Source organism: Mus caroli, chromosome X (assembly GCF_900094665.2).
Source record: "Mus caroli chromosome X, CAROLI_EIJ_v1.1, whole genome shotgun sequence".
Taxonomy (NCBI): domain Eukaryota; kingdom Metazoa; phylum Chordata; class Mammalia; order Rodentia; family Muridae; genus Mus; species Mus caroli.
The window spans coordinates 132,133,043-132,156,351 of NC_034589.1; the positions used below are offsets into that span (position 1 = coordinate 132,133,043).

General features: G+C 36.9%; 1 protein-coding gene across 9 annotated transcripts in view; it reads left to right on the forward strand.

Annotated features, from left to right (window-relative positions):
• Pak3 (p21 (RAC1) activated kinase 3) overlaps positions 1-23,309 on the forward strand; it is a 236,127-nt gene that overhangs the window by 153,624 nt on the left and 59,194 nt on the right. For 6 of the 9 annotated variants that reach the window (XM_029473398.1, XM_029473395.1, XM_029473394.1 and 3 more), the window contains 5 exons: positions 3,348-3,448; positions 6,014-6,076; positions 7,631-7,675; positions 8,854-9,007; positions 9,805-9,842. In XM_029473398.1, coding sequence (XP_029329258.1) covers positions 3,348-3,448; positions 6,014-6,076; positions 7,631-7,675; positions 8,854-9,007; positions 9,805-9,842 — 401 coding nt within the window. The remainder of the gene's footprint in view (positions 1-3,347; positions 3,449-6,013; positions 6,077-7,630; positions 7,676-8,853; positions 9,008-9,804; positions 9,843-23,309) is intronic. The other 3 variants (XM_021152815.2, XM_029473400.1, XM_029473399.1) reach the window with 2 other exon arrangements.

Sequence of the window (23,309 nt, forward strand, 5' to 3'; positions counted from 1 at the left end):
TAATCTGTAGCTTTGCTCTCTGTTCTGGCAGAATATGGGAGCAACACAGAGAAAGAGGTGCTCACTTGGATTTCTTCTGTTCCCTGCAAATACCAACTGTGAGCTAATCAGGTTGAATCTTAGCCCAGACAACTAAGTTAGCATGAGTTTTAGTATACATGAATTCTTAGGGGAGATAAACTCATTGTAAAATTCCCAAGAAATGAAGTAAAATAAAAATCAGGCATCTAAGCTCCATTAAATCTCTACATATCTCCTGAGGGTTAGAGCAAAAGTTGCTTTTTTTTTCCCTTGAAAAACCATGAAGTCATCAGTTATGTGGATCGCAAGCTTAGGTTCTTGGAATGTAGTGAGAATTAGGTTCAAGTACTAGTTCTGACTTTTGTCATCTGTGTAAAACTGGGTATATAGTTTAAATGAGATAACCCTGGGATTTGTTCCTGGTGAGTCTTCCATAAAAGATTGTTATTGAATATTCATGCACAATACAGGTGCTAGAGAATGTAAGAGTTAAGGTGAGGCTTGTTGTCAAGAGTTTTGACTTTTAGCTAGAGAGACAGAACATATAATAATCCAGTATTGGTAAGTGCTAAGCTTACTAATAGACTTAGAATGTATACTGGGTGGTACTGTATACATAAAACAAGGTGGTACTGTGAAAACATAAAACAAGGAACATTGAACTTTGTCTGCATACAGAGAATTATATAGGATTTGCCATGGTGGAGGAAGCCCAAGAGAGAGTCTTCTGAAAAGGACAGGTAAAGTGCTGTGCCCGGTGTTTCTGAAGCTTTGATATGATCTCCAACAATATAAAGAAAAATAAAATAAAAGTAACAATAAAATTGGAGTAACCCATACAGAGCTGACAGGAGACAGAGACAGTAAGAAATTCAGTGTTCCAAGTCATAGCCTAGACCAAATAAAAGCTTGGAGGTAAGAGAAAACCCAGCTATCCAGGAAGCATAAAATGAATGTGGATGGTGGGTTCCATAGCAACAGTAGAACTTGGATATGTAAACTGTGACCAGGTCATGAAATCTCCTAGATACCAAGTTTGGAATAATGAATTTTAATATATAAGTAATTAGTTGAACATATAATGATCTTATAGGAAAGAATAGAATCTAGTCACAGAATAGAAAAATAAGTCAGAGGGGGCAAAATTGGAGGCAGTGGGCCAGAAGGGAAATACCAATGCCTGGGTCAAAGATAGTGACTTCTGAAACTATTTCAGGGGATAGAATAAAAAGAAAATATATGAGCATAGTAAAACTCTAAGATGGCTCCTGAAATATTGGTTTTGTTGCCTGGGCCAATGTAATATTACAAAGTAGTTATGTGGGAACATTATGACTTGTATATACAATTATTTTTTATTTCAAATTTTCCTTTTATTGAAAATAGTTTTTTTCTACAATATATCATGATTATGGTTTCTTCTAGTACCTACTCTTTACAGTTCCTCCTTACCCCTCCCTATCTGGTTCCACCTCTTTTCTGTCCCTTATAAAACAAACAGGTATCTAAGGAATAATAATAAGATAAGATAAATCTAAAGCAAACCAATTATAGTATGACAAATCAACCAACCAACCAAACAAACAAAAAGAACCAAAGGAAAATGCATAGCAAATGCATACAACACTTTTAAAGACTCAAATACACCATCCTATGAATGCCTATGGTATGATTTGTATTTCCTCAGTTTTGTATACTTCTTTATCATTTCTTCTAATCATCTATTATAAGGGATGATCTCTTCTTGGCTCCATTCCTCCCCAAAGAGGAGTCTAAGACTATGCTACTCCTCCAGTCTGGTTGGATAGCAACACTATTTCCCTGAGACAAAAAACCAGAGGAGCAAGTTTGGCTTTGTTATTTGTTTGCACTTGGCCTCTAAAGAAGGCAAAACAAAAAACAGAAAGCAAAAAAAAAAAAAAAAAAACAAAAAACTTACCTATCAAGCAACTTTCTAGAAAGACACTTTGAGTCAAATCTATATAGAGATTTGCTCACGTGGAGTATTTATATCTAAGACAGTATGTCATAAATGTACAAGTCAGTAGAGAAGCGGGGAGAATTTACTTACTGGCAAAGAAACCACAGATGAAGGTTGATATAAAGACGTGGGGCATATAACAAGGACTCTTCAAATGGAATCCAGAGGAGTTATGGACTTCTGAAAGAAAATGCAAAATTGTGTATATCTTTACTACTTTTTGGTGGGCATAGGTCTTATAGATTTCTTCACATTCTTCAAGTAGAATTTGGCTCTACTTTTGACCTGGTTTCTCTGACATGAATGAAGTGACTTCAACAGGCTTCTGCATCCAACTGGACCACTTCCAAAGCCCCAAGGAAGCTTGATAGAATTGTGAATTATGTATTTATAATTTTCTATTGTTCTTTACTTAATGAAAGCCTTCTTTTCAAATCGTATACAGTATTTAATACTACACTGTTTTGATCTATCTCTGTCAGCCAGATTAGCAAGTTCTTTGACATAGGTTTGTGTCTAGGAGAAAAGAATATGTGTAAAGAAAAACTGCAGAAGGACAAAAAACATCATAATTAAAGGTAAAACAACAAGCACAGTGATACTCAAAGAAATGGTGGTTACTGGATGAGGATGAAAAGCAGAACACGTCGTCAAGGAAATAGAGAGACATGTGGTTAGCCATGTCTGGTAAGGATGGGAGATCAGAAATGAGGGAAACAAAAATGAAGTTCACAGGAGTTACTTCAGGCAAACAAGAACAAGACATGGCTGCTCCATTTGCCCCTCTGGCTGACTGCTCTTCCAAATGTCCTGAGTTCAGTTCGCAGCAACCACACGGTGGCTCACAACCATCTGCAATGGGATCAGGGGATCCGATGTAGTCTTCTAGTGTGCGTCTGAAGACAGCTGCAGTGTACTCATATAAATAAAAAATAAATATATCTTTTTTTAAAAAGACATGAATAACAAACTGGTCTAAACCTTAAAAAAAAAAACTATAAATGGCCACTAAGTTATATAAATCTGCAGAGAAATCTGGACTATCAAGAAGTCTCCATATACTGGTCAGTAAGGATAATATCAGTTACTAAAGTAAACTTGCTATAAACTATGGAATCTTCACTAAAGTGAAAATACATGGTATATATATATATATATATATAATATATAATATATATATATATATATATATATATATACTAGAAAGCGATGAGTCTTGAATCTTAAACTTAAGATTTAAATCAGTGAATTGTCTCTCTGTAACTGTTTTATTGAGCTTTCTTATGCAGTTTATGGAAGCCAAAACTATACCTTAAATAAATACATGTTAACATTTTGTCTTTAGCCAATAAGAAGAAAGAGAAAGAACGCCCAGAGATCTCTCTTCCTTCAGACTTTGAGCATACGATTCATGTGGGTTTTGATGCAGTCACCGGGGAATTCACTGTAAGTAAGCTCCTTATTTTGTTTTGTAAGCCATGAAAAAATAAAACCTATTTTCTTTATGAAATAGGTTTCAAGTAAGGCTTGCTATATTCCAAAATGTCAGTCTGAAGATGGACTTTTCCTGGATAATCATAAATAGAAATAGAAAATGCGCAACAACACTGACAAAATTATTTTGACTATCCTAACACAAGTGTGTTATTACCCAATAAATTTTAATTTACTTGAAAATATTTATTTGCCAAGGCACAGAAAATGTAGCTATTGTAAGGAGACCCTGCCTGAACCTGTTCCTTAATCTTATAAAGTGAATCAAAGAATGATTTATTCAATTTGACTAGTGAAGGTGATTCATCTGAATAATTCAAGCTTTCCAGTGGGTCCTGAATTACACAGATCAGATAACTACAGTGCCAAAGTCTCGGTAAAATTTGCCTAGTCACTCCTTTGATTTTAAAATCATAGATTATTTTTAAAGATTATTAGTAGGTATATTTTTATAAACATTCAAAACCACAATCCCCATGTTTCAGGAAGAAATATTGTTAATTGTATATCACATATGTATTAGTAGCTAGTTGATGAGTTTACATATATACTATGTATGAATCATCTATAATAATTACCAACATGAATTAGCTGCATACAACAGGTCTAGATTGGTTTTTTCTTTGAATAACTGCAGTGCTCAAATACCACAGTGTCTCAGATACTCACCATCTTCTTCCTCTAAAGAATGAATTTGGCACCCATTCATTAGATGAGTGAGGGGAGAGATGTTGCTAGATATACGACTCCATATTTCAGCTAATTGTTCTATACTAGTAAACAACTCAACCAACGTGTACATTCTGAAACAATAAAGAGCTTCAAATGAATTTAGAAAATTAAAACTTTGATAAAAATCACAATAATTCTTGTTTTCGTTAAGCTAGAAAAAAATTACAGATTTTGTAGAACCCAATTTCCTGCCTTGTAGCATAATGGTTAGTGAATGGACTATGTCATGTGGTTAAATAGGGGGAAAGAAGCAAGACAATTTTATTTGAAGAACTATGCTATATTGCTGAATTGACAGACAAATTTTATTTTATTTGTTCAATTCTGGAATTAAGCAGTGTAAGAATGAAATAAAGTAGAGTAAATGTCTTGGCCTCATAAATTAGTGTAGACTAATTATTTCTATGTTCTCAGTAGCAAGCAGGAAAAATGCTCAAAAATAATGAGACTGCTGAAATTGAGATAGATACAATTTAATGAATTTTGTTATCTGAGTCAAAGACATTACTTAAATGCCATTTAGTTTGAGCCCATCCTTTATTTCATTGCTAGAACATTCTCTTGGCTACATTTAGAAACCACAAACTGATTATCAACCCTACCTCCCACTGTCTTTCCCACTGGATAAAAAATGTTTTGTTTTGTTCTTTTTATAATTTGACCATTGTGTGTTTAAAAACATCCAAAGAGAGTCTAGCTAATTTTCTGATATTTGAAACAGGAAAAGCCCTCAAACTTTACAGTTATGTCTAACAACAACTTGTCTCTTTTATTTTAAGAGCTTCATTTTTTTTTTAAGTCCCTCTATGTTTTTCTTCGATTTAAACCTCTCATGGTTTTATTTGCTGTTATTCTTGGTTTTATTTTCTTGTTCTTTTCCTTTGGAGGTTCTACTGTGAATGTTCTCTCATTTAGCATTGTGCTTAACTTACACTTTATTTCTTCTGCCTTATTTGACATCTTTTGCCACGTTTCCCCCATCTTTAGCCCTTTCTTTATTCTTTCTGGGTTCTGAATGGCAATCAAGGGAAACTAAATCACCACCATCTTGCTGACTGCAGCACTAAGCCTTGTCCACTGTGGGCTGAATTAGAACCCAATGGACCAATCTGAGAAGACTGAGGTAGAATAGGTGGTAGATGGCCATTCTAGACCTGATGCAACCAAACCAAACAACATCCTCTTCTAAAATTCATTTGAAACAAAATGGCTTTTTACAGTCCAGTAATAGGAATTCATTGACCTTGCAGACAGACAACAAGTTGAGAAATCTGAAGTACTGTGTTGTCATCTTGGTGATCTTTTGCAGCTACTTTTACATACATTTTTAAATGATCACAAATTCTTCCTTCTTTATTATCGTAACCTACAATTTCCAATTAATATTGTAGTATGTTTAACTTTCAGACTAACAAAAGTAATCAGCCTCTAACACTTCTATTGGTAGGATTTAAACTTGAGTCTTAATTGCCATAGATACTATTAGGTTACTGTCTGTTGTGGGAAATAATACTGCGAAATTTGATAATTGTTGAATTTTCAGCAATTTGTTGAATTGTAGAGAAGTTGTTTTACAAGAACCTGCTCTTTTGAATAATTGAGCACCAGTTTGATATGTTGATTGGTGATTACCCTAATGGCTAATTGGCTCACATAAACTTGTATACCTACATGGGCATACACTTGGACCCTAAAGCTAAAATTAGGATGGGAGGTGAGATTTGGGGATTAAATTATTACAAGTCCTTACCCATTATATTGCCATTTTTGTCCCAAATACTTCAGAACTCCCCTTTCCAGACCTCTAGACCTGTGACGGTCGCTTCAAGTCAAACAGAGGGAAAAATGGTATGAGTGATATAAATTATCATTTCTTATGATAAGATAAATGCTTGGCCTGTTATATCATGCTGCCATTCTCCTGGGCTACACTGGACACTCCCCAGCTTGATGTACACCCACTTGTGATTGTATATTCTACACAGGCATCGATATGTGCTCCTGCTTCTGATGCTCAGACTCTTAGGTCTTCATTTAGGTCCAACTTTTTAGATTATTTCCTCAATTTGGAGTAGTGAGATGACTCTCTGATTATGTGCCATTGTGCCATATGCTCAAATTACAATAATCAGGTCTCATTGAGAAACTAGTTTGTTTCACCTTAGAAAAGAGAAATTATGTTAGCATTGTAGTCATGTGGTAAGTAGCATTATCTGGAGGAACTTCTTCAACTGACAGCATTTTTTGCTGTCTAGTGATTATCACACAACTTTTCCAAAAGTTTTGAAGTGCCATGGGAATGTATAATACCTATAAATATTCTAATGATTATAGTAATGATCATGCCAGTGAAGTCTGCTTTAGTGGTTATGTGCAATGCATACCTGGATTTGTAACATTCAGTAACTCCTTTGGCCATTATAGTATTAACCAAATGCTATTAATTGCACTTAGAATCAGAACTGGGATCATGCATGGGCTCCTGAGTTCCAATTTTTGGCTTAAGGCTTTAGCATCAAACTGCGTGATGAAATGCATGTAAAAGTGTTGTTTCACTGTGCTTGGAATAACCATAAATGCCAGGAATCAAAGACATGTATCCCAAATCAAAGCAGTTGGGTCAAAGCATGTTTCTTTAGCATTTGAGATGTCTTAAATTAGACAAATATGTTAATTTATATCTGATCTTATTTGTGGGACGTGGGGTTTGGAACTATATCATTAAATGGAAATTATTCATGCAAAATTTGAAATGAAATGTTTTCCCGTTCCCTGATATAAATGCATAGTAAACCTAAACATAGTGTCTGGCTTTGGAAGGATGGCTTTAGCATCATTTCCTTTAAGCCACCCATGACTTCAGCTACAAAGTACAGAAGAATATAGATCAATATTGTTACACAGGCATCGTTTGAATTTTAGCCACATAGATAAGGGCAATATGAAATGGAAACTTAGATAACCAGAATTGGGAACTGAAATTCGTATGCTTATCCCATGGCCATTGGCTATCCATAATGATCCAATTATAAAAGCAACTTACAAGTTATTATTGAAAATTTTCATGATGCCATCCTTTATCCCTCCAAATTCTTGTTGCTGCTTTTTGGTAATTTCCCCAACCACTTAATGGTAATTTTTACTATTGCCTATTTATGGAGGAACCATCTGGTCCAAAGTGGAATTATATATGCAAACTTTGGAACACTATTGTTTTCTCTGTTCTCTTAAATCTGTATCCAATCCTGTCCCTGGTCTAGTCACTACCCCCCTATTTCCATAACTGCCCCACTTTAAAAGGGACCCCCATTCAGACCCATTGGTTTCATCTTTTCCCACCTTCTAAGTTGTCCCACATTCTGTTTTAACTTTCTTTTCTTTCTTTATTTACGTCCATTACAGCCAGATCTCTATGGCTCACAGATGTGCCCAGGGAAGCTCCCAGAGGTGCGTCACAGGCCCAAAAGAAGCTTGCATCAAAGTGCTTCTTTGAGATGTCATAGCACTGCAGTAGCAGGTTCATGTGTGTGCAGTAGAGTCGTTGCTTGGCTTATCTCACTTTTTTGTTGTCATTCCCAAACTCTGGAGGCCCACGTCACACATTGTTTTGCTGAGACTTCATGGGACAAAGCCATCTAAATTATGTCTGGATGCATTTCCGCAATAGTGTATCCATTCCTCTCTCCAAGCTGTTCTTGGAGGTTGGAGAATTGCAAACTGCAAAATCTGTAGGTTGAAAGTGCAGGAAAGAATACTGAATGCTTGGTGTAAAGCAAACCTCTCTGGAATTTTGAATAATTTTCCTTGGTTATTTTTCTCAACATTCCCCCTCTCTGTTCTAAGTGCTTGATATTATTTACTGCAAATTCTCACAAGGTTTTGATATGGTTTTAGAGTCCCCAACTTCTATGTGGCCAATGTAGTAGGGAGGGAGGGAGAGGGGGAGGAAAGGAGGAAGGCATGCCCTGGAGAAAGCTGCAAGAAAAATACCCAGTGCAGCATAAATGTTATGGTTGAGTGTTTCAGCGGTCGTTGCTCCTCCACAATTCTAGCTTTGTTCCTCCCAATTTGACCTCATTATAAAGCCCTAGAACCCCCAAATTACATTTAGTAAACAAAAAGTTGAAACTGACCAAGGGTGAGGCTTTCCTTTTATTTGGATATTCTGTTTAAATGAAAAAAAAAAAAACGCTTATGATACTCCAGTCATGAAAGAAAACAAAACAAAACATTGATCTGCACTATACTATACTGTGCACAAATTTAGAGAAGTCTTGCTATGTCTGCCCTGAGTCGCCAGAAAAAAATAAGCTAAGCTGTAAACATCATTTCATGGATGAGCAGAGTCAATATGGAGGTGATTTTCATGCGCTTTTTGTTTTTATCACAATCATACTCTCACCCACCCTCTTTAAGTTGGATCCTAGTTTTACCTATGTGTTTTGATTAGAGAAGAGAATGATTGCATTATTACGTTACTAACGTTAAATCTAGAATGTAACTTCAGTTTCCCAAGTGTAATCCAACAGGTAGCATGGGCTTCTTGGTGCAGAACTTTGCTGGAACATGCACGTGCTTCTGATCAATGTTCTGAGCAGCCGTTCTTTCCCTTTGGTTGTCCACAGGGAATTCCTGAGCAATGGGCACGACTACTCCAAACCTCCAACATAACAAAGCTGGAACAGAAGAAGAACCCACAAGCTGTTCTTGATGTTCTCAAATTCTATGACTCCAAAGAAACGGTCAACAACCAGAAATATATGAGCTTTACATCAGGAGGTAAGGGAAGTTCTGTGATATTAAAGGGGAATGTGCCAGTTCTCAGAGCCTCCTGATGAGGCCAAACTATAGCATATTGAAGTCAGCTTCAGTAGTTTCGGCAAATGACTTCAGTGTAAGTAAACCTACTGATGGGGTGGGACTCTGACATCAATGCTAGAAGCTTTGTTTTTAGCTGGAAAATGTTCACAACCACAGTTCTATTTATTCATGAGTATGAAGCTAGTCCGTCATTTTGCATTAGGACTTGAATATGGTTATGAAGTAAGAATATAAGGATGAACAATGATCTCTGGATATATATTAATTCACCTGTGTCATAACAATGTAAGAGAACTTTTGTGCTTATCAGGTTATTTTCACCAGGTCCCCAAGTTGGGGGAAAAAAAAAACCATCAATGTCTTACTGCAATGGCATGGTTAATCCCAAGTTGCAACTCCTTTGCTGGTGTGTACCTATCTGCATTATTCCCAAATTGTGACTTCATTGGCTCTTATGTATGTAGTTCATTTAGTTGATCAATTTTATTTTTCAAGAAAAGTAATCTGGGCTCATTTAGCATATAGAGAACGGAGGAAATACTATATCTTTATGCCAGCAGAAATGAGACGTTTATGAAGATTTGTAAAGGGACTTGCTGAAAATATGGTTAGGACCAAATATGAGATATTTTAGAGAACAGAAACTTGCCATTTATCATAGATTTAATGCTAAAATTCCCTTCTAACCGATGACGAGCTGTTTCTTAGGTCGGATTTATGGAACAAAGGTGATTTTCTTTATTCTGACTTTTCAGATAAAAGTGCCCACGGATACATAGCAGCACATCAGTCGGTGAGTCAAAAATTAAAACCTGTTTCTCACAATCACTGTAACCCAAGATCTAACAATATAATTGATTATATTGGGCTTCATATATTCAATTTTCAGACATAAATTTAAAAAGCAGATTCAAAAGTATAACTTAGAAACATAAATATCAATTTCATATATTTAATATATATAGTTAATAATATATACTTATAAATACTTTTTATCTATTATGAAAGGTACCTTGCAGTTTTGTAAATGTATACACCACTGTTACTATCTCTACAATCAGTTTTCGAGTCTAAAAATATATAACATTTGTCCTGGGTGTGGTAGCATATGCCTTTAAGTCCATCATTCTGGAGGCAGAAGCAGGCAGATCTCTGTGATTTCAAGACCAGTCTGGTCTTCAAAGTGCGTTCCAGCACAGTCAGGACTGTTACACAGAGAAACCATGTCTGGAAAACAAAACAAATATATGTGTGTATGTGTGTATGTATGTATATATACATGTGCATATAATATATATAATATGATATGTATAATATATAATTTGTGATATAGTATCACAAGTTGCATAGAATTCACGGATTTAACAAAATTATTTTATAGGAAAATATTTGACTATATTGTGGTATTTGTGGAAATACTACACTATCATTGTACTTCCAGCTAAAACTTGAAAGGCACTATAATTTTTTATATTCAAAGTATCCACTATTTACCATAACCCATTTTTGGAAAAGACAGCCCAAACATATAGTCTTCTCAGCAATATTCCCATATTGGGCAGTCATGTGCAAACACATCATAATAGTGACTGGATGCTCCTGTTAAGAGGGACCTTGCCAGCCCCTTTCCTGTTTTAGAAGGAGAAATAAGGATGAGAGGTATTCTCTGGAGCTCTTTCAGCAGTCCCTTAGGAAAGTCACCAGCATCGTCTACATGAGATTCCTCCTTAATGAGAAAATTATTTTTGGTTTACTCAGATGGAAAAAGAAATAGTAAATGCTCCTGAAATGGCATGAAAACTTACAGCCAAGGCCACTTGGCACAGACATTAGAAAGTCAAGGTTTATAGGACATCCAGTACTCCTGTAGAGTGCTTCCCACCTTAATCAATTCTCAACCTAGCCCCTATTAGTCACCAATCTTGTGTTTGGGTTTGTTTTGTTTTTTGTTTTTCATTTATTTACTGTAATCCTGATTTCAGCCCCACTCCCTCCTCTCCTCCAGCCCCACCCTCACAAACCCGTGCCCCTGTTATGCCCTTGCCTTCTGCTCAGAGAAGGGGATCCCTCCCCCATGGGTACCAAAACTCCCTGACAATCAAGTTGCAGGAGGTGCACATTTAAGGGCACTCTCTCCCACTGAGGCCAGGAAAGGCAGCCTAGCTAGGAAATGTGGATTCAAGGGCAGGCAACAAAGTCAGAGACAGCCCCCACTCCAATTGTTAGGGGACCCACAGGAAGACCAAGCTGCAAATATATTACAAACATGTAGGGGGCCTAGGTCCAGTCCCTGCATACATTTTGGTTGGTGGTTCAGTCTCTGTGAGTCCTTATAGGCCCAGGTTAGTTGACTATGTAAGTCTTCTTGTAGTATCCTTAACCCCTCTGGCCCCCTCAATCCTTCCCCCAACCCTTCCACAAGATGCAATGAGCTTCTCTTGATGTTTGCCTGAGGGTCTCTGCATCTATTTCCATCAACTGCTGGATGAAGCCTCTCAGGAGACAGTTATGCCAAGCTCCTGTTTGAAAGCATGGCAGAATGTCATTAATAGTGTCAGGGGTTGGCTCTCTTCTATAGGGTGAGTCTCAAGTTGGGGCAATGATAGATTGTCCATCCCTCAATCTCTGTTCCATCTTTATCCCTGTGCATCACGTAAGCAGGGCAAATTTTGAGTTGAAGATCTTGTGGGTGGGTTGGTGTCACCCTACTTCCACTGGAAGTCTTGCCTGGCTACAGAAGGTGGCCACTTCAGTCGTCATATCTTCAGCTGCTAGTAGTCTCAGCTTGAGTCACCCCTACAGACTCCTGGGAGCACCCCATGTCCTAGGTGTCAATCATTTGCAACTTGTATTGATCCAATATTCTAAGATGGGAATGTATCACTGTTTGACTGTTCACTCACTCAAGGCTTTCCAGACTATGTGTAGTTCTTTTTTTTTTCATTTTTTATTAGATATCTTCTTTATATACATTTCAAATGCTATCCCGAAAGTTCCCTATACCCCCCCCCCGCCCTTCTTCCCTACCCACCCACTCCTGCTTCTTGGCCCTGGCATTCCCCTGTACTGGGGCATATAAAGTTTGCAATACCAAGGGGCCTCTCTTCCCAGTGATGGTCAACTAGGCCATCTTCTGCTACATATGCAGCTAGAGGGTTCTACAACCCTATAGGTGGAACAACAATATGAACTAACCAATACCCCCAGATCTTGTATCTCTATGTATAGTTCTTACATATTACATATAATGTTCCTATTAAAACCCAAGATGGATGAGATATCTCAGTGGTTAAGAGCACTAGCTGCTTTGCCTGAGGACCAGGGTTTGATTCCCAGTACCCACATGGCCACCCACAACCATCTATAACTCTAATGCCACAGAATCTGATACCTCTTTTGGCCTCTGCAGGCATGGTTTTGGCATTAAACTGACTGTGGTGATAAGAAATGAAGAAATGAGAAATATGTTCACAAAAAATGGGTCCAGTAAACTGTGTGCTGTGATAGAGATGCATCCATAGCCTTGAAACCCACCCTGTTTATTATATACAGTTGAATAAGGAGGCAAGTTTAAGATACACACAGCTGAACAAGGAGGCAGGCTAGCTAATCTTGGTAGGAGGTCTCTGTAGGAGATAAGTCTCAGGGTGCAGTTATCCATAGGGAGGATGCGGCCATTGATAACTTTCTGCACATGCTGTCAACCTCCATACTTGCACCAGGAGAAGGCCTTGCCATTCTTGTGGGTCTGAGGCATTGGGGTTCTTGTCATGGCCATGCTTATGTCAACAATACAATTTCACTTAGGGTATCATCCACTTACCACACACAGTACCTACCATACAGGCATGCATGCAGGCAAAACACTTGCACACACAAAACGTAAACAAATTCACATATAGTTGCCTTTGTGTGGGCCGATAATTTTGTATGTCTCATATTGATAGGATTGAAAATAATAATCATATCAATAGTAATTTATCTTTACTGAAATAGTAATTTCACTTTACTAAATAATTATAAATTTTACTTGCAATATTTGTATATTCATAGCAAGACTTACCATTTTTTATAGTTTAAAGATGAGTACATTGAAGTTCAGAGACATGAACTTATTTTATTAGGATTACAACACTATACTTATGTATATTATTTATTTTTCAAAACTGAGGCACATGAGAAGAAATGATTTTCCTCAAAAATCTAAGAGTTTTGTAGAGGACAACCCAGAAAATATGTCACCTAGTCCTTGGAGATTCTGTAGTAAGTAAAACAACAGTCATATACATCAGAGAGAAAATGGTCACGAGTGAGGGCTCTTGTTTTGTGAATTTTTATTTTGATGGTCTGATAGAAATTATTCCCTGCCTTACTTGATTCCATAGGGGTGGAAGTCATCTAAGCATTTATGCAGAGCTGTAAATAGCCAAGCTTGTTATTTTGATAGAGAGTAAATGCTGACTTGGTGTCACCTTAGACAGCCAGTGCAATACCAACAAATAATTAAGGGTAAAGGTTAAAGCTTTGGTATAGTGTGACAGCTTCTCAAAGATGCACAATAAAATTGTCATATAATTAAGCTATTCTCCTCCTGTGTGTATCTTTAGAGGAGAAAGCTAGGTATTTGGGAAACTCTCTGTCTGCCTTTGTTTGTAGCAGCTGATAGACAAAAGAGGGAAGCCACACAAATATCCATAAGCAGATGAAGGAAAAAATGTATTAAAAACAAGTGTATGATTGCTGTTCAGCATTATTTTGAAAGAAAAATTTGAACAGGATACAATGTGAATCCTGAGAATCTAAAAAAAAAAAAAAAAACAAAAAACAAAAAAAAAACACTAATAAGAAGACAAAATGCATGATTCCAATCATAGGAATTACATAGAGGGGTTACATTTATATTGAAAGATGGTTGCCAGGATCTGGGGCCAAAGAGAATGTAGAACTGTTTAATGTGTACAAAGTTTTAATTTTGGAAGGTGAAAGGGTGCTGATGAGTATATAGTTATGTGACTGTTCTTAACACTACTTAAGTATACACCAGGAGTTGCTTGAGAGAGAGTAATTTTATGTTATATACTTTATGACAATTAAAAATTAAATGAAGAGGGGTAGGGATGTAGATCAGTAGTTGAATGTGTGCCTAGCATATATAGGTGCTTGGTTCAATCTCAAGCACACACAAACACGCAGACACACACACATGCACGCATGCACACATGCATGCACGCCAACAAAAAATCATAGAACAAAAAGAAAGAAAATAAGATGTGAAGATTTGAGCATAGTGTTTAATCTTATTCCTCTACTTATTGACTGTATTTGTGAAAGTAGTTTAGCTATTCTGGGCCTCTTTTTCCTCTGAGTTTCTCTTTACTCAAGATTAAACGGGAATGATAATAGTGTCTAACTCTTAGGACTTGTATGAATATTAAATATGATAATAAATATATCATACTACACTATCTACCATATGCTCTGCATTAAATATAAGTTGTTACTATTATTAATCTTATTTGCAGATGACAGCACTAGTAAACAATTCAGTCTCTCTACATAAGAGACCTGTACATGGCCATATTTGTGCCTTGCTCATACTCCCTCAAAGGGAACAAAATGTGGCTCTTATATTTGATCAGTCATTCCTTCTTTGACATAATAGCATCCTGGGCTGCAATTTAAACAACAGAAACAGAAAGGAAACAGGCAACTAGAAAAGAATGGCAACAACCTATAACCAACACCTACTTCACCTCAATTAATTTAATCTTATGTTTGTGCCACCATGAATACCCTGGCAAATATATAGATCTCTTAAAATATTTTATTAGTTCTTTAAGAATTTCATGCAATACATTTTGATCATACTCACCTGCAATCCCTCTATTTGACTCTTCCCAGATCTACTCCCAAAATCCGTACACCTTCAGTTTCATGCCCCCTCCTTTTTTGAAATTGAATAACCTTTTCATTGACTCTAATTTGTGTAGCCCATATACTTCAGGGTACTGGGCCATCTACTGAAGCATAGCAGTTCCTCCTAGGAGCCACACCCTTAAAGAAAACTGACTTTTCCTCTCCCTGAAGCCATCAATTCTCCCTAGCTCCTCAGTTAAAGGTGGGAGTTCATGAATCCCTTCCCATCCTTGCTAGAATATTTTGACTGGCTTGATCTAGTACAGGTCTGGAGAAGATAAACCACAGCTGCAGTGAGTTCACAAGTACCCTGGTACTGTCATATCCAGATGATACTGTTGTGATCTGGTCCTACATGACCTCTGGCTCTTACAAGCTTTCTACCATCTCTTCTATAAAGGTCCCCGAACCTTGGCAGAGGACATTGATACAGATGTCTCAGTTGCAACTGAGAACTCACTGATGCTTATTGTCAGTACTTTGACCAGTTATGAGTGAAAATAGTTTTATGTTTTAGGCATGTTAGTTATTCTAAATGACAACTCTCTAGGATGATATATACACTGCATTTTATTTTCTCTTGAGATGCAAACTTTTTGAGATTCTTTATATTTGTTTTTGTAAAATGGAAAAATAAGTCTGTATAAAAGTGACATTGTGTTAAATTAGAAAAAATATGATTTTTCTCTATGGAAATGAAAATAACACATATTCACTTATTTAGCTCGTGTTTGTCAAATGCCTCCTTATATAAGCCTTACAAGGTTTGGAGTTCACTCTTTTAGGGAAAGATGAATAAGACCAAAAAGATTTATATTACTGTGTGGATGGTATTATGTAATATAAAGTGTATCCACTTGCTATGTTAATTCACAGAAAAGACATTGCATTGATGTGGCAAGGGAAAAAGAACCAAGTTTTTTTTTTTCAAATGTTTAAGTTTAGTGCTTGGTACAAGATAGAAATATGATACATATTTGATGGATATTGAGTTAGAAAATATATCATATAAAAAGTGACATTTAGACAAGATCTTAAAGAACAAATGAGAAATGGGTGTATGAAAATTGTGACAAGTATTCTAAACAAAAAGAAAGGCAGGAGAAAAATCATGTTGGTGAAGAGAGCAAGGGAGCAAGATATGTGGGTTTGACTGATGATTATGCAAGGGAATGAATCACAGAGTTTAACCTCAAAAGTTAAATTGGGGCCAACTCTCTGAGGTTCTTACATGGAATTCTAAGCATTCTAGTTTTTTCTGTATGCAATGGGAAGTCCTTCAAGGTTTTTTGATTAGTGCAGTTAGATGATTAATGCTTAAGCTTTAATGAAGAGTAATTAAACAAAAAGTGTCCAAACTTAAGAACAGAAGGTAAGAGTAGATGAAGGTTGGCTAGTTAAAAAAATAATGTCTGCTTCCAGACTGGCAATAATGAGGGGCAAAGTGAGTTGTGGCAATGGAAAGAAAGACTAGTTTTGAATTCTAGACATCTTTATTATTTGGACATAGAAGGAAAGGATGAGGAACAAAAGGCAAACATCACATGCTCTTCTCATGAAAAATCTATATTTGAAAATGTATGGATGTAGACAGAATATTTGGGAAGAAAAAGAGGGATGGAGGAAGAAAAAGAGGAAGACAATTAAGTATTGATACGAATATGTACAGTTACATGACATGCATTGTGAAAATGTCAAAATGAAACCTATTATCTTATATAATTAATGTATGCTAATATAAACCTTAAGATTAATTGTATGCTTAATGATGTATGGGTAGTTAAAAAGACAAGGCAGGATGTTATTTTAGGAGAGAAGCAGATTTTATTTGAAAGCTGTTAGGTTTCCTATTGGACAATTTAACTTTGAAAGGCTGATAAGTCTAGTAGCAGTAATTGGTCTACAAAGCTGTGCGCTTAAGACAAAGTTTCTATTGGTTGAATGAACTGAATTGGACCCTTAAGTTCAATGCGACTCATTTCAGTGGCACTCAGTCACTTAATAGGAAGAGTATACTTCACAGTGTTCATTCTGTATGTACTTGGATGTCAAATGGGATCTGAGCTATTGAACAGGAACTGAATACTCTATAAAAGGTTTGGCATCTTTTAGTATCCTGGGTGGAAAATAAAATACAAGCACTGTTGTATTCTCTAGGTTTTAAACTGCTGACTATGTATTGAGTATAGAATCTGGTGATATATCCTATAGTCTAATGTTCTTTACAGCTCACTTTTGTTTATGTGAGTGTATGTGGCATATAGTTGTGAACATGTTCACATATACATGTACACAGTGTTCCAAGGCCTCTCACTCTGCATATTGTCCAGTTGTGGGTCTTTGTATTTGTTCCCATCTACCTAATGAGGTATCTTCTCTGATAATGCCTGAGCAAGATACTGATCAATACCTGTAGCAGAATTAGCAGAATGTGATTAGGAGTCATTCCATCACTACATTCCTTTAGCAGAACACTGGCATTTTGTTTTTGCTCAAGTCTGTGGACGATTTAGTCCCATGTTATTGCCATGCAAGCAGTATTATGAATGGGTTCCATTTCTGGAAGTAGATGTTAAATCCAATCAGAGATTTATTGATTACTCCTTTGAGCTTTGTGCTACTATTGCACCACCACATCTTGCAAGCAGGTCCCCATTATATAGGGAATGGTTTGTAGCTGGATCAGTGTTTACCTCTGTCCTTTGGTAGGATACAGAGTACTTTCTAGTAACACAAACACATGTCAGTAGGGATAAAGGTTCTGGGTAGACATCAGCATGACTTCTCTATGTTCAAAGGTGTTATCTTCAACCATAGGACCTTACCATCAATTTGTGGAGAGCAACCAACAGCCTTATCAATAGCCTGCGTTGTTTGGGGGTTTCCATGGGACTCCCTGGGAGAACAACTTGGCTATATGTAATTCATTTCTGGAACTGGAAGTTTCGTTAGGTAACAAAAGCTGTCCAACTGGAGCTCATCTTTCCCATTATTTAGTAATTCCATTTAGATACCCTTTCTATATGGATATATTTTAGAAAGCTTCTACTGTAATAGGTTTCCATACAACTCCTCAAATGACTCGTAGTTTGATATGCCCCTCCAAATACTGTCTCCTTTACTCCCTCACCCTCCATATCCCTGTTTGATCCTGTTAACACACACACACACACACACAGTGTCCATCCATATCTATGTATTCTATTTCCCCTTCCTAGGGCAATCCCTCCCCCCAAGTCCCTTATCTTCTCTCTACCTAACCTCTGGTTTTACAGATTGTACCTTGCTTATCAATGACCTAACAACTACATATACATCCACATATAAGCAAAATCATACCATAGTTGTTTTTCTGAGTCTGAGCTACCTCACTCAGGATGATTTTCTTTCTAGTACCATCCATTTACCCGTGAATTTCACATTTTTTATTTTTTAAACAGCTCAGTAATTTTCCACTGTGTATTAGCACACTAGTAAGCATGTGTATGTGGTGTGTGTGTGTGTGTGTGTGTGTGTGTGTGAGAGAGAGAGAGAGAGAGAGAGAGAGAGAGAGAGAGAGAGAATGCATGAAGACCATAATACAGTTTCAAATGTGTTCCTTAGGAGCATAGATTAGTTTTTGAGGTGTCTCTAATTGGAACCTAGAAGCTGCAGATTAGGCTAGGCTGGCTAGCTACTACTTGCAAGATGTTCTGGTGCAATAGTAGCACAGATCTCTGATTTGGTTTAACATCTACTCCCAGAAGTGGAACCCATTCATAATACTGCTTGAGTGGCAGTAACATGGGACTGAGTCGTCCAGAACTGCTAAAGGAATGTAGGCATAGAATGACTCCTAATCACATTCTGCTACATGTCCACAAGCTTCTTTCTCCCCATTGCTGGGATTACAAATGTATGTCATCATGCCCATCATTTGATGTGGTTACTGGGGCTCAAAACTAGGTCCCTGGGCTTCTATGGCAAGCACTTTACTGACTGAATGGTCTCTTCAACTCCAAGATCTGGTGTGTTATTGATAAGCAGGGATGAAATAGAATAAAATTTTCTGTAGCATAATATCAAAACAGATAACAATAATCCAACTGCAATTTTTCTCTGTATCAAACAGTCCCTGAAAGGTTAGTGTTTCAGTGGAATTCTAATAAGCTGCAAAGAAAATAATATTATGAAATTTGCAGGACAATGGAAATAGAAAATGTTCTGTTAAGTGAGGTAACCCAGGTGCAGAAAGACAAAACTGCATGTTCTTTCTCATATATGGATCTTGGCTTCTAATTATTAAATGTGTGTATTTAGAAGTTAATTGTGAGCTTAGCCCAAGAAACTTGAAAGGGGCACATGGGATAGAAAAGAGGCACTGAGGAAGTAAGCTGAAGAGAGAAATGCAACACATATGATATGAAAATGAAAGGAAGCAGTGCTGAAGTTGGGGGGGCAGTGAAAACAGGGGAGCCAACTGAAGTGAAGTATGCATGAAATGCCAGAGGGAGCCCCATTACTTTGTAAGCTAGTTTTTATACAATCAAAATTTAATTTGAAAGGGATAAATATGTATGCATAAATAAAATCAGCATCAAATAAACATATATTTCAGTCTTTTAAGTCACTAGGCATACATCTAACATGGCAGTCACATGTTCTTTCAAATACTTTTGCAATAATTCTGCAGTATATTTCTCAATAGATCATTTGTAATGGCTCATATTCAATATATAATTATACTATATTACTATACTGTAGATATTAACAATATTAAAACATTTCCATATTGACGTTCCAAAACAGATGTAAGTTGTTCACTGTAATATTTTTGTTAATAGGATGCCTCAAGTGTTCTGATCTCAAGAAATGAAAATTCACTTTAGGAACACGTTGGGGAGCAAAACCAGTGCCATAAAACAGGGGAAAAACAATTATGCAAAGAGAAAGCAAAATTAAAAATACCCACAGTAACACTATTCAGCAGAAATACAATATAAATATGTATAATTGAAATATTTTAGTAACTACATTTTAAAATTAAAAAAATAAATGCTAAAATTAATTTAATGATATATTTTATACAAGCCAGATGAAATTAGGCTAGGTAGGAGAAGAAGAAAAAGGCACAGAGCCCCATCCCTAGCAGAGAAGCTATTTGCAACTGATAGCTGCTTGGAGAGGGAACATTCCTTTTCTTCAATAAGTGATACTGGTTGTATCAACCACACTCCAAGGCTGGTTCCATATACAGTAGTGGCAACACAAATTGGAATCCATGGCAGAGTTTCTGTGTGTGTGTGTGTGTGTGTGTGTGTGTGTGTGTGTGTGTGTATGTGTGTGTAAAATAAAGAACATGAAGTTGGATGGGTAGGGAGTGAGAAAAGGAGCTGGGAGGAATTGGGGGAGGGAAAGGAATATGATCAAAATATATAATTTGTCTCTGCTCCCTCCCCAGTACCTGTATTACTTGTAGACAGGATAAATTTTGGGTTGAAAGTCTTGTGGGTGGGATGGTGTCTCTATTGCTCCACTGGGCCTCTTGTTGGCTACAGGATGTGGTTTCTTCAGGTTCCATATCCCCTGTGCTGTGAGTCACAGCTAAGGTCAACCCTATTGATTCTTGGGTGCCTCCCTTATCCCAGGTCTCTGTCTCTTCCTGGAGATGCCTCCCACATCCTCACCCATGCCAATTGCAGACATGTCTCCTGTTCTTTCTCAGGTAGATCCTGAACCCCCCATTCCCCTCCCCATCACCTCTCCCACCAAGATTCCTCCCTCCATCTGCTTTTGATGACTATTTTATTCCTTCTTTTTAAGTGAGATATTTAAGCTTCCTTGCTTGGCCCTTTCTTTTTGTTTAGCTTCTTGGGGTCTGTGGAGTGTAGCATGGTACCTGTATTTTATGACTAATGTCTACTTATCAATGAATACATACCATGCATGTCCTTTTGGGACTGGGTTATCTCACTCAGGAGGATATTCTCAAGTTCCATTCATTTGCCTGAAAAAAAGTCATGATGCCTTGGTTTTTAATGGCTGAACAGTATTCCCTTTTGCAGATGTACCACATGTTCTTTATCCTTTCTTCAGTTGAGGGACATCTGGGTTGATTCCAGTTTCTGGCTATTACAAATAAAGATGCTATGAACATAATTGAGCAAAATGTCTTTGTGGGATGGTAGAACATCTTTTGGGTATATGCCCAAGAGTTGCTGGGTATTGAGGTAAAACTATTCCCAGCTTTCTGAGAAACTGCCAAATTGATCTCCAAAGTGGTTGCATAAGTTTCCACTCCTACTAGCAATTAAGAAGTGTCATTCCCATTGCTCCACACCCTCACCACCATGTGCTATCTCTTGAGTTTTTGATCTTAGCCATTCTAATGGGAATAAGATGGAACCTCAGAGCTGTTTTGACTTGCATTTCCCTAATAACTAAAGACTTTGAACATTTATTTAAGTACTTCTTGACCATTAGAGATTCTGCTTAACTGTACTGCATATTTTAATTAGGATATTTAAGTTGTTGGTGTCTAACTTTTTGAGTTCTTTGTAAATTCTGGATTTTAGCCCTCTGTCAGATATAGAGTTTGTGTAGACCCTTTCCAAATCTTTAGGATGCTGATTGTCTTATTGACAGTGTCCTTTGTCTTATAGAAACTTTGCAGTTTCATGAGGTCCCATTTATTAATTGTTGATCTTAGAGCCTGAGCCATTTATGTCCTTGTTCAGGAAGTTGTTTCCTGTACCAATGTTTTGGAGCTATTTCCTACTTTCTCTTCTACGATATTTAGTGTATCCTAATCTATGTTGAGGTCCGTGATCCACTTGGACTTGAGTTTTATGCAAGGTGATAAATATGGATCTATTTTCACTCTTTTATCTGTAGACATCTTGTTAGTCCAGCACCATTTGTTGAAGATGCTTTCATTTTTCCATTTTATGGTTTTGACTTCTTTATCAAAAATCAAATGTCCATAGGTATGTGGGTTTGTTTCTGGGTGTTGATTTGATTTCATTGATCAACATGTCTGTTTCTGTATCAATACCATGAAGGTTTTGTTTTGGTTTTTTTCTGTTCTGTTCTGTTCTGTTCTGTTCTGTTCTGTTCTGTTCTGTTCTGTTCTGTTCTGTTCTGTTCTGTTCTGTTTGTTTGTTTGTTTGTTTGTTTGTTTTAATCACAATTGCTCTATAGTATAGCTTGAGGTCAGGAATGCTGATTCCTCCTGAAGTTCTTTTAATGTTCAGAGTTGTTTGGCTGTCCTGGGTTTTGTTGTTTTTCCACATGAAGATGAGAATTGTTCTTTCACAGTCTATAAAAAAAATTGTGTTAGAATTTTGATGGGTATGTAGCAGATGTGCAGCTTGGTCCTCATGTGGATCTCAAACAACTGGAATGGGGGCTATCCCAAAAGCTGTTGCCTGTGTATGGGATATGTTCTACTAGCTGGGCTGCCTTGTCTGGCCTTAGTTGGGAGAGGAAATACCTAACCCTGGAGAAACTTGATATTCCAGGGTGGGGGGATACTTAGGAGGCCCCCACCCACTTAGAGGAGGAGAGGGAATGGGGGAAGGATTGTGGGAGGGTTATTGAGAGGGAGTCAGTGAGCAGAATGTAAAGTGAATAAGTAAAAAAGAATTAAAATATGTCATATGAAAAGTTTAAAGAACAGATATGATGGTTTTTAAAAGAAAAGAGAAAATGAATGAAACAAGGGTAGTCTCAGCTAGTATATAGTTATTGCTAGACAATATGTTCTGATTGATTAGAGATGACAGAAATTTCCTCTGACCTTCCTACTTAATGTGCAAAACCAAGCTCAAAACACATTCTTGACAAGAGGTGTGCTTTCTACAAAATGACACTCTATCTACAGTGGGCAGTATTTCCAGTGTGGTTAACAAAGGGGAGAATTCCAACCATGCTCCTCATTACTCTGTAGAAGCAAATCGATAACCTAAAATTTAGCAAGAATGTATGCTGGCCATGTAAAAAGTAGAACTTACTAGAAACAGAAAATGTAACTGTCTGTGAGATCAAGGGGAGTAAGGGGATGGGGAATAGTCACATGGGGGGGGGAGGAAGGAAGAGAAATATGCTCAAAATAAGAAATATACTTATATCAGAGTCCCTATGAGAGCCAAGGTAATGTGTAATGAGTATTTGTCAATTAAATTGTCTATTACAAAAACCCTCAATATTAAAAATATTACCAGGGCTTAGCTCACTAGGTAATGTGTTCTCTGTGCAATCATGGGGACTTGAATTCTGTTCCCTAATACCCATGTAAATTTCAGGAACAGTGTGCACATGTCTTTTATTTATTTTTTTTTAATATTTTTATTACATATTTTCCTCA